Source organism: Bufo gargarizans, chromosome 3 (assembly GCF_014858855.1).
Source record: "Bufo gargarizans isolate SCDJY-AF-19 chromosome 3, ASM1485885v1, whole genome shotgun sequence".
Classification (NCBI taxonomy): Eukaryota; Metazoa; Chordata; class Amphibia; order Anura; family Bufonidae; genus Bufo; species Bufo gargarizans.
The window spans coordinates 351,430,077-351,442,319 of NC_058082.1; the positions used below are offsets into that span (position 1 = coordinate 351,430,077).

Sequence of the window (12,243 nt, forward strand, 5' to 3'; positions counted from 1 at the left end):
GGCCCAATGTATTGTATTCAAATTCAGCTGAATATAAATTTGAGGCCTAGTATTTAGGCGCTGGGTGACCGGTATGGATTTACTGACAGAATTAGACTTGGAAATGCACAGTAGCGTGTGTGTGAAGTTATTCTGAATGACCCTATGTGCACCTTGAATATTATATACCCTTTTAGGGATAGATTTCAAATAGCTCTGATATAGCAGAAACCACTAAATTATGAAATTGCTAAATTTGGAATTGTATTTCAACCCAGAACAAAAAATGTGCTTTGACGGACACTAAATAACTTGCCCAGCTACAACAGTACAGCGGTAACGACAGATTTAGCGGGATATAAATTTGAGGCCTAGTATTTAGGCGCTGGGTGACCGGTATGGATTTACTAACAGAATTAGACTTGGAAATGCACAGTAGCGTGTGTGTGACGTTATTTTGAATGACCCTATGTGCACCTTGAATATTATATACCCTTTTAGGGATAGATTTCAAATAGCTCTGATATAGCAGAAACCACTAAATTATGAAATTGCTAAATTTGGAATTGTATTTCAACCCAGAACAAAAAATGTGCTTTGACGGACACTAAATAACTTGCCCAGCCACAACAGTACAGCGGTAACCACAGATTTAGCGGGATATAAATTTGAGGCCTAGTATTTAGGCGCTGGGTGACCGGTATGGATTTACTAACAGAATTAGACTTGGAAATGCACAGTAGCGTGTGTGTGAAGTTATTCTGAATGACCCTATGTGCACCTTGAATATTATATACCCTTTTAGGGATAGATTTCAAATAGCTCTGATATAGCAGAAACCACTAAATTATGAAATTGATAAATTGGGAATTGTATTTCAACCCTGAACAAAAAATGTGCTTTGACGGACACTAAATAACTTGCCCAGCCACAACAGTACAGCGGTAACGACAGATTTAGCGGGATATAAATTTGAGGCCTAGTATTTAGGCGCTGGGTGACCGGTATGGATTTACTAACAGAATTAGACTTGGAAATGCACAGTAGCGTGTGTGTGAAGTTATTCTGAATGACCCTATGTGCACCTTGAATATTATATACCCTTTTAGGGATAGATTTCAAATAGCTCTGATATAGCAGAAACCACTAAATTATGAAATAGCTAAATTGGGAATTGTATTTCAACCCTGAACAACAAATGTGCTTTGACGGACACTAAAATAACTTGCCCAGCCACAACAGTACAGCGGTAACGACAGATTTAGCGGGATATAAATTTGAGGCCTAGTATTTAGGCGCTGGGTGACCGGTATGGATTTAGTGACAGAATTAGACTGGGATGTGGCCAAAAAATAACCACACTATTGCTGGTTAAATGCACTTGGTGTGACAGCTTGACCAACCACACTACTGAGGGTTAAATGCACTTGGTGACGGGCGCAGCTTGCCCCTGATGTAGTATATGGCCAAAAAATGAACAGACTATTGCTGGTTAAATGCACTTGGTGTGACAGCTTGACCAACCATACTACTGAGGGTTAAATGCACTTGGTGACGGGCGCAGCTTGCCCCTGATGTAGTATATGGCCAAAAAATGAACAGACTATTGCTGGTTAAATGCACTTGGTGTGACAGCTTCACCCTGATGTAGGCTTTAGCCAAAAAACAACCACACCATTGAGGGTTAAATGCACTTGGTGACAGGCGCAGCTTGCCCCTGATGTAGTATATGGCCAAAAAATAAACAGATTATTGCTGGTTAAATGCACTTGGTGTGACAGCTTCACCCTGATGTAGGCTTTAGCCAAAATGCACTTGGTCACAGCTTGGTCACAGGGTTAAATGCACTTGGTCACAGCTTGTGCTGGCGCACCACAAGACACAAATTGGCCGCCGATCACCCCAGAAAAAAGTGACTGACAAACGGTCTGAGCAGCCTAAAAACAGTGAGCAATTGAATTTCAGCAGCTCAATGATGCACAGCTGCAGATCGATCGATTAATCAAGTCCTTTGGAGGAGTTAATCTGCCTAATCTCGCCCTACTGTCGCAGCCGCAACTTCTCCCTACGCTAATCAGAGCAGAGTGACGGGCGGCGCTATGTGACTCCAGCTTAAATAGAGGCTGGGTCACATGGTGCTCTGGCCAATCACAGCCATGCCAATAGTAGGCATGGCTGTGACGGCCTTTTGGGGCAAGTAGTATGACGCTTGTTGATTGGCTGCTTTGCAGCCTTTTAAAAAGCGCCAAGAAAGCGTCACAAAAGCGCCAAGAAAGCGACGAACACCGAACCCGAACCCAGACTTTTACGAAAATGTCCGGGTTCGGGTCCGTGTCACGGACACCCCAAAATTCGGTACGAACCCGAACTATACAGTTCGAGTTCATTCATCCCTAGTTACAACGTGTAATCACAGATGTGCAGTATATTAGAGGGTTTTTTCACCCCAGTAACCAAAAAGCTGTATTTCTGTCCTAAATGTGACAGTGATTTATGCACTTGTAATCCCAGATATGCAGTATATTAGAGGTTTTTTTCACCCTAACCAAAAAGCTGTATTTCTGTCCTAAATGTGACAGTCACTCACTTATGCTTGTCTAATCCCAGATGTGCAGTATATTAGAGGGTTTTTTCACCCCAGTATGCCAAAGCTGTATTTCTGGACTGGCAGATAGCCGATTATGTATTGATATTAACTAACTGAAGAAAAAAAGTTTGTTTTCAGCAGTAGTTGACTCAGGGCAGGCTTAAAAGAATTGTGCACTGCACCCACAAAACACTTTTTCTGTAGATCGCTGAGTACATAAACCAGTTCTTGATAAGATTTCTCCCTGATCTCTTCCTCAGAGCAGCTGCAGCCTCTCCCTACACTAATCCGAGTGACGGGTGGTGCTACGTGACTCCAGCTTAAATAGAGGCTGGGTCACATGCTGCAGTTGGCCAATCACAGGCATGCCAATAGTAGGCATGGCTGTGATGGCCTTTTGGGGCAAGTAGTATGACGCTTGTTGATTGGCTGCTTCGAAGCCTTTCAAAAAGCGCCATAAAAATCGCCGAACACCAAACCCGGACCCGAACTTTTACGTAAATGTTTGGGTCCGGGTGCTGAAAACCCTAAAGTACTTTACGAACCCGAACTTCACAGTTCGGGTTCGCTCAACTCTAGTTATTAGCCAGTGTAATATTTCAACACTGTGTGTGGGTTGTATATGTTGATGTGGTGTGTCATTAGCCAATTACTTTACATCCCAAGTGTACATACTGTGGGCATTCGCTCTGGTAGTTAGGACTAGCGGATGCAGTACAGAGGCAAAGTACACAGTTCTTGAATCAAACAACAGTGTTTATTCACACAGTGGTGTATAACAAAATGCAGATAAGCTGTATCACAAAACGCAGATGGCTTGGTGTTTTTCCACACACAAGGAAAGTCCATAAACTATAAAAGTCACCTTTTCTCCTGGGTGTTAATTCACACCCTTTTAGCAGTTCAGCCTCATCAAGTCTGTCTTTAGAGGGGCCTGAGACCTCCAGCCCGGCTCAAACCTTAAATCCCAGCACAGCCCTCAGTTCACAGCTACAGACTCCTAAGCTCCACTGTCAGAGGGAGGTAAATCCACACACCTGGCAGTGCTGGCTGGTTTATATGCCTGGCAAAACCCGGTCTGGAACATGGGAAGTAGTCACCCACCCAGCACTTTGATTACTCCCAGTAAGAGCTGTGCCTGATCAGCTATGACAGCCATGCTTAATCTTAAGGTGTCAATTAGCAATAGCTGCTGCTGACACATAAAATACCGGATCTTACTTCACCGAGGCCAGGAACCTTGACACATATCTTCCATCTCTGATGATTCTAGGTACCTTATTACAATACTGAGAATGTGACTTATAGGGTATGGGTCCTATGTCTTTTGTATATATTACTCACATGTTGCTAGGATGATTCGCCAGCGTTCTGTTTGCACGGTATGCGTGTATGTTACTATGCTATTGGGGTGCGCCAGTTTATCAAATAAAGCGTGTACCCATTGTGAATGTTGCTGGTGCGGGTAACCAGTGAGAATTTGTTACATTTATTGGGTGTGCATGCCGCTTGTGTAGTGCCTCAAAAACATCACATAAAATATGCGTGTATATTTATGCTATTGGGGTGCGCCAGTTTATCAAATAAAGCGTGTACCCATTGTGAATGTTGCTGGTGCGGGTAACCAGTGAGAATTTGTTACATTTATTGGGTGTGCATGCCGCTTGTGTAGTGCCTCAATAACATCACATAAAATACTGTATTGTAAATACCGCAAATATCACTTGAGTGATTTGTCAGTTTATTTGTTTTCCACCCTTGAGTGCATACATTGCAAACATCACTTATCACAGGTTATATACAGTATTGTCCATTTTTGGAGAAATGAGGCAAAGGTGTAGCTAGTCTTTCTAGCACCCGGGGTGAGCTATCAGCATCATTCCCCACCACCACCACAAAAATTTTGAGAAAGAGGAAAAAGTGAAGCAGCCACTCCTCTAACTTTGCCCAATGCATAACTATACTCACCCAGTCCCAACTAATAAAATCTATCATAGGGTACATGGTACTGTTCCTACCTCACACAGGGTGTTGCTGGCATGTTGGCGTGATGTCTGCTGGATCCGGAACAAGGTCCCTGTGGTGACAGAGCAAATAGAATAATCACATAAGGGAGGGATGGTAACTGTCCATGTTAAATACGTAGGAGGGAATGCTGTGTTGACCCTGTGAGACCGAGCCATCCCAATGTATAACAACGTAATCTAGGGTGTTTTCCCTTAGTGCTACCACACAGTAGTAATATCCACATTGTACACCCTCACAGTAATTATGTCCTCCTTGTAGCTCCTTCACAGTAGTTATGTCCACCTTTCTGCCCCTTCACTGTAGTTATGCTTAAATTGTGGCGCCGTCACAGTAGTTATGCCCACCTTGGTGCCTCTTCATAGTAGTTATGTCCACCTTGTGGCGTCTTCACAGTAGTTATGCCCACCTTGGTGCCCCTTCACAATAGTTATGCCCACCTTTGTGCCCCCTCACAGTTGTTATGCCCACCTTGTGCCCCTTTACAGTAGTTATGCCCACCTTTATTCCCCTTCACAGTAGTTATGCCCACTTTTGTGCCCCTTCACAGTATTAATGCCCACTTTTATGTCCCCTCACTGTAGTTATGTTCTCTTCGTGCCTCCCTTAGTGCCCCCTAGTGCCCCAACAGCAGCAGTAGCATGACTAAACACACATAATGCTGGAGGCTGATTTCCTGGCTTTCAGCCCCCCCACACAGCCAACAGTGCGATGTGCAGCCTGAGTGGGGGCGCCAGAGACCAGTGGAACAGTGAAGTAGGGAGCTGGCGGCTCCCTGCTTCACCATGGCGATAAACCGCCCGGAAGTGCGCCCCCTCCTCACTACCCCCCTTCACTGAGGTCACACATTGGGCCTTTACTGGTGAGGTCACCTAGCGTTTTTTCTTTATAGTAGCTGAGGATACATACATTGGTATTAATGGAAATATTGTTGATTCAGCAGCTCTGCTGCTATTAGTGTTTCTCATAGTGACTATACTGTATGTAGGCGAGCTAACCAGCGTCTTGAATGTTCAACAAGTCACACATTAGCATGTACAATAACAAGTCTGGCCATCATTATTTTAATTTAATCCTGTCAGTAGTTCTACCCATTTTAATGCCCATTTATAAAAGATACGTTTTAAGATTAAGTGGATATTTAGTTATGTTTACAGGGTTATTATAGGAGTTTTATTTTATTAGTCGGTATTGTTTTGCTCCTTTCCTGTTTACAAGTACCAAATAATAAATACCATTTTTATGGTATGGGCACACTGGTGGGACCACTGTGGATTTTCTGCAGTGAAAAGGCCTCTGCCATTTCTTGGCACAATCCACAACAAATCTTGCAGATTTTGCAGCATTTTTTTTAAGCATTGCAAAGAGTGAAATGCTGTGATTTTAAAATGTGCACTGCATGTCATGTTATGTGCGGATTTAATTGCAGATACTTTCTTCAGAGTGTGGATAACATTTGCCTTGCTCATCCTATAAACACTTCTGCAATGTTTACGTCATGTGGCTGTACCATTATGGTTGTACATGCTCCTGTATGAGGTTCTTTGAATGTTTTTGTGATAGTGTGCATTCTCATCGGTGCAAGTTACACACTGCAGGTGGTGTATTAGTTATCGGTGGACTGTAAGGCTTTGAAAACTGTAAAGTTTTGGGGGGCAATTTTAGTTATGTTACAAGCTTCTCCTGACATCTTGTTGCTCTGAATGCTATGATGAGGGGGCAATTTTAGTTATGTTACAAGCTTCTCCTTCTGACATCTTGTTGCTCTGAATACTATGATGAGAATAGTTATAAGTTCTAATAGTGGCTGTGAGCATTCTCATTTTTTCTTTTACTTTATATCTTACAGATTTTAACAGGAGAGGATTGGAATTCCGTGATGTATAATGGAATTATGGCATATGGTGGCCCATCCTTCCCAGGAATGTTCGTCTGTATTTACTTTATCATTCTATTTGTTTGTGGAAATTGTATCCTTTTAAAAAGCCAAATTATGGTATGTTATTGCATCTGAACCCAGGTATTATGTTTTAGTTAATTATGGATTTGCTACTTATATGTATTATTCTGATTTAGACTTAAAATAATTCAACTATTAGTTATTAGTGTTGAGCGCGAATATTCGAATATCAAATTTTTTTCGCGAATATCGGCACTTTGCTAATTCGCGAATATTTCGAATATAGTGCTATAAATTCGATATTTCGAATATTCTTTTTTTTTTATTATTGTTATATTTTTTTCTTTTCCACTTCCCTAAAGTTGTTCTTACCTGTCCTTTGGATTCCTGGCTTCCTGGCTGCTCCAGTCAGTGCCCATTGCCGCTTCTGCCGACTTCCGTGCTCATGGAGCGTCCCCATCACCATGGGAACGTCTCCATATACTAGAATGTACTGTCGGATTTGAGAATTACATTGAAATCGCAATTCGATTATTTCAAGTTATAATAATCAAATTGCGATTTCAACTTAACAGTGCTATATTCCATATTCGTTAATTCTATCCTAATATGGAATATAGCAGTGTTAAGTTGAAATCGCAATTCGATTATTATAACTTGAAATAATTGAATTGCGATTTCAACGTAATTCTCAAATCCGACTGTACATTCTAGTATATGGAGTCGTTCCCATGGTGATGGGGACGCTCCATGAGCATGGAATATAGCATTACTAAGTTGAAATCGCCATGCGATTACTTCGAGTTATATTAATTGCATGGCGATTTCAACTTGGACCTGGTTTACTATGGTTGGCTTCAATGGCTTGGTAGAATTAGCGAATATGACGAATATATTAGTTATATTCCACAAAAGGAATATGGTGAATGTATTCGTTATATTCCACAAAACGAAGATAACGAATGTATTCGTCATATTTCACAAAACAAAGATAACAAAGTATTCTGCATCTTCGTTTTAGCTACCTATTCGTCAACTTTTCTAATTCTAGCAATCATATAGGAAAGTTTACTATAGAGAAGGCAAAGTTTAATTCGCTATGCGATTATATTACTTTGCTTTTTTTTATAAATAGAATAATTATTCACTAATAACTTCACTAATTCTAGCAATCATATAGGAAAGTTTACTATAGAGACAGCTAAGTTTAATTCGCTATGCGATTATATAACTGCTTTTTTTATATAAATAGAATAATTATAATAATTATCAGGTATTATAATTATTCTATTTATTTTTTTAAAAAGCATAGCGAATTAAACTTAGCTGACTCTATAGTAATCTTTCCTATATGATTGCTAGAATTAGTGAAGTTGATGAATAGGTAGCTAAAACGAAGATGGAGAATATTTCGTTATCTTCGTTTTGTGGAATATAACGAATATATTCGTCATATTCGCTAATTCTACCAAGCCAACCATAGTAAACCAGGTCCAAGTTGAAATCGCAATGCGATTAATATAACTCTAAGTAATCGCATGGCGATTTCAACTTAATGAGGATAATGAATGTATTTGTCATATTCCACAAAACGAAGATAACAAAGTATTCTCCATCTTCGTTTTAGCTACCTATTCGTCAACTTTGCTAATTCTAGCAATCATATAGGAAAGTTTACTACAGAGACAGCTAAGTTTAATTCGCTATGCGATTATATTACTTTGCTTTTTTTTAAATAAATAGAATAATTATAATAATTATCAGGTATTATAATTATTCTATTTATTTTAAAAAAAAGCTAAGTAATATAATCGCATAGCGAATTAAACTTAGCTGTCTCTATAGTAAACTTTCTTATATGATTGCTAGAATTAGCGAAGTTGATGAATAGGTAGCTAAAACGATGATGCAGAATACTTCGTTATTTTCGTTTTGTGGAATATGACGAATACATTCGCTATCTTCGTTTTTTGAAATATAACGAATACATTCGCCATATTCGTTTTCTGGAATATAACGAATATATTCGTCCTATTCGCTAATTCTACCAAGCCATTGAAGCCAACCATATAGTAAACCAGGTCCAAGTTGAAATCGCCATGCGATTAATATAACTCAAAGTAATCGCATGGCGATTTCAACTTAGTAATGCTATATTCCATGCTCATGGAGCGTCCCCATCACCATGGGAACGACTCCATATACTAGAATGTACTGTCGAATTTGAGAATTACATTGAAATCGCAATTCGATTATTTCAAGTTATAATAATCGAATTGCGATTTCAACTTAGCACTGCTATATTCCATATTAGTCTAGAATTAACTAATATGGAATATAGCATTACTAAGTTGAAATCGCCATGTGATTACTTAGAGTTATATTAATCGCATTGCGACTTTAACTTGGACCTGGTTTACTATGGTTGGCTTGGTAGAATTAGCGAATATGACAAATATATTCGTTATATTCCACAAAACGAAGATAACGTAATATTCTCCATCTTCGTTTTAGCTACCTATTCATCAACTTCACAAATTCTAGCAATCATATAGGAAAGTTTACTATAGAGTCAGCTAAGTTTAATTCGCTTTGCGATTATATGACTGCTTTTTAAAAAAATAAATTGAATAATTATAATACCTGATAATTATTATAATTATTCTATTTAGAAAAAAAAAAGCAGTCATATAATCGCATAGCGAATTAAACTTAGCTGTCTCTATAGTAAACTTTCCTATATGATTGCTAGAATTAGTGAAGTTGATGAATAGGTAGCTAAAACGAAGATGGAGAATATTTTGCTATCTTCGTTTTGTGGAATATAACAAATACATTCGCCATATTCGTTTTGTGGAATATAACGAATATATTCGTCATATGCGCTAATTCTACCAAGCCAACCATAGTAAACCAGGTCCAAGTTGAAATCGCAATGCGATTAATATAACTCGAAGGAATCGCATGGTGATTTCAACTTAGTAATGCTATATTCCATATTCGTTAATTCTAGCCTAACATGGAATATAGCAGTGCTAAGTTGAAATCGCAATTCGATTAATTCAAGTTTTAATAATCGAATTGCGATTTCAACTTGGACCTGCTATATTCCATATTAGGCTGGAATTACGAATATGGAGTATAGCATTACTGAGTTGAAATCGCCATGACCACTCCCTTCTGTTGCAAACTCTCTCATCTCTTGGCATCACTGACCTGGCCCTCTCCTGGATCACATCATACCTCACAGACCGGACGTTTAGCGTCTCCCACTCCCGCACCACCTCCTCGTCTCATTCCCTCTCTGTTGGTGTCCCCGCAAGGCTCTGTCCTAGGACCCCTGCTCTTCTCTATCTACACTTTTGGCCTGGGACAGCTCATAGAGTCCTATGGCTTTCAGTATCACTCCTACGCTGACGACACACAAATCTACCTCTCTGGTCCAGACATAACCACCTTACTATCTAGAATCCCACAATGTCTATCTTCTGTATCATCCTTCTTCGCCTCTCGCTTTCTTAAACTTAACATGGATAAGACAGAATTCATAATCTTTCGGCTATCTTGTTCAATCCCCCCAACAGACCTATCTATCATGATCAATGGTTGCACACTCTCCCTAGTCAACAAAGCCCGCTGCCTTGGAGTGACCTTGGATTCTGCTCTTTCCTTCCGACCTCACATCCAAGCCCTTCCCACCACCTGCCGCCTCCAACTCAAAAATATCTCCCGCAGCCGCGCTTTCCTTAACTTTGAATCTGCGAACATACTTGTACATGCCCTCATTATCTCCCGCCTAGACTACTGCAACATTCTCCTCTGTGGCCTTCCATCTAGCACTCTCGTACCCCTCCAATCTATCCTCAACTCTGCTGCCCGACTAATCCACCTCTCACCCTATTAACTCTGCCTCTCCCCTTTGCCAATCCCTTCACTGGCTCCCCATTGCCCAACAAATTCACTTCAAAGTACTTAGAAATACATACAAGGCCATCCATAACCTGTCCACTCCCTACATCTCTGAGCTAATTTCCCAATACACCCCCACACGCACTCTCCGATCCTCACAAGACCTCCTTCTCTCCTCTCCTCTTATTGTCTCTTCCCACAATCGACTCCAGGATTTCTCCCATGCATCCCCCATACTCTGGAACTCGCTACCCCAACATATCAGACTCTCACCTACAGTGGAATCCTTCAAAAGAAACCTGAAAACCCACCTCTTCAGACAAGCCTACAACCAATGACCCTGCTGCCTCTATACCGCCATGACCAACTTAACCCGCACCTACTGTGTCCTTCTCCCATACCATGTAGATTGTAAGCCCTCACGGGCAGGGCCCTCTCTCCTTCTGTACCAGTTTGTAACTCATTTTGTTTATGATTAGTGCAATTGTCTGTATTATGTATGTGCACCCCTTATCATATGTACAGCGCTATGGAATGAATGGCACTTTAATAATAAATAATAATAATAATAATATAGCAGTGCTAAGTTGAAATCGAAAGTCGATTATTGTAACTTGAATTAATCGCATTGCTATTACAATAGCAGAGTAGCCTTTAAGTTAAAATCGCAATACGCGATTATTTAAATCGCATATTAACCGTGATAACTAGAATAATGATGAATATATTCGATTTCGACGAATATAAAACAAATATTCTATTGAATATTCGCGAATTTCGTCGAAATCGAATATGGCACCTGCCGCTCATCACTATTAGTTATCCCCTCTCGTATTTTGTTCAACGCTCCATATCAATTTAGTTACCCTTTTATGATCCCTTAAAGGCTATGTGCACCTTCATGGGCAATGTTGTAAAACAACAAAAACTATAAAAATTTGGTATTGTATTCACACTGACAGTGTCCACATTAGGTAATCATTTCATTTTTCCTTCATATTAAAAACTCAGAAAACAATGAAAGAATTACTAATATTTGTATTTTACGCCACAAATATTTTTCACAGCAATATATTATTTGGAATTCAATTGTGCGCACATAGGCTTTAGAGGAGAAAAATAAGAAAAATAATATTTTTCATTACACCACCGGTCAGACCCCCAATCAGACCCCCAATGTTAATAAGACCCCAATAAGACCTCAGATCAGACCCCCAATCAGACCTTAGCTCAGACCCCAATGTGAATGATTAGCCCCCAGTAAACTCATATCAGCCCCCAGTAGCCTCATATCAGCCCCCAGTAGCCTCATATCAGCCCCAAGCAGCCTCTCTTCAGCCTCCAGTGCCTCTCATCAGCCCCCAGCAGCCTCTCTTCAGCCCCTAGTGTCTCTCATCAGCCCCCAGTGCCGTTCACCAGCCCCCAGCAGAGTTATTTGAGCCCCAATTGCCTCTCACCAGCCCCAGCAGCCTACAATCAGCCCCCATTGCCTCTCACCAGCCCCCAGCAGTGATATTTCAGCCCCTATTTTTGTCACCAGCTTCCAGAAGTGATATTTAAGCCCCCATATTTTGTCACCAGCCCCCAGAAGTGATATTTCAGCTCCATCAGCATCATATGGAATAAAATAAAAGAAATCACTTACCTCTTCTGCTCCAGACGCCGCCGTTCCTCACCGCCCATGCTCTGTCTTCCTCCTCCGTCTGCTGTGCCGTGAACTGGCGTGCACAGCGTGCCCTCACACTGTGCGTAGCAGCAATTTTGGCGGGATAAACGAGAGACAAGGCGCTCATAGGGTAGTATTGTTTGGTAAAACGTTTTAGAGAGAGTGCTGTATCAGTAG

The 12,243-nt window shown here is 40.6% G+C and overlaps 1 protein-coding gene across 4 annotated transcripts in view; it reads left to right on the forward strand.

The window, feature by feature from the left end:
* The window catches only part of CACNA1S (calcium voltage-gated channel subunit alpha1 S), a 1,015,758-nt gene that overhangs the window by 356,953 nt on the left and 646,562 nt on the right, over positions 1–12,243 (forward strand). For all 4 annotated transcript variants that reach the window (XM_044287793.1, XM_044287791.1, XM_044287794.1 and 1 more), the window contains exon 14: positions 6,441–6,561. In XM_044287793.1, the coding sequence (XP_044143728.1) occupies positions 6,441–6,561 (121 nt within the window). The remainder of the gene's footprint in view (positions 1–6,440; positions 6,562–12,243) is intronic.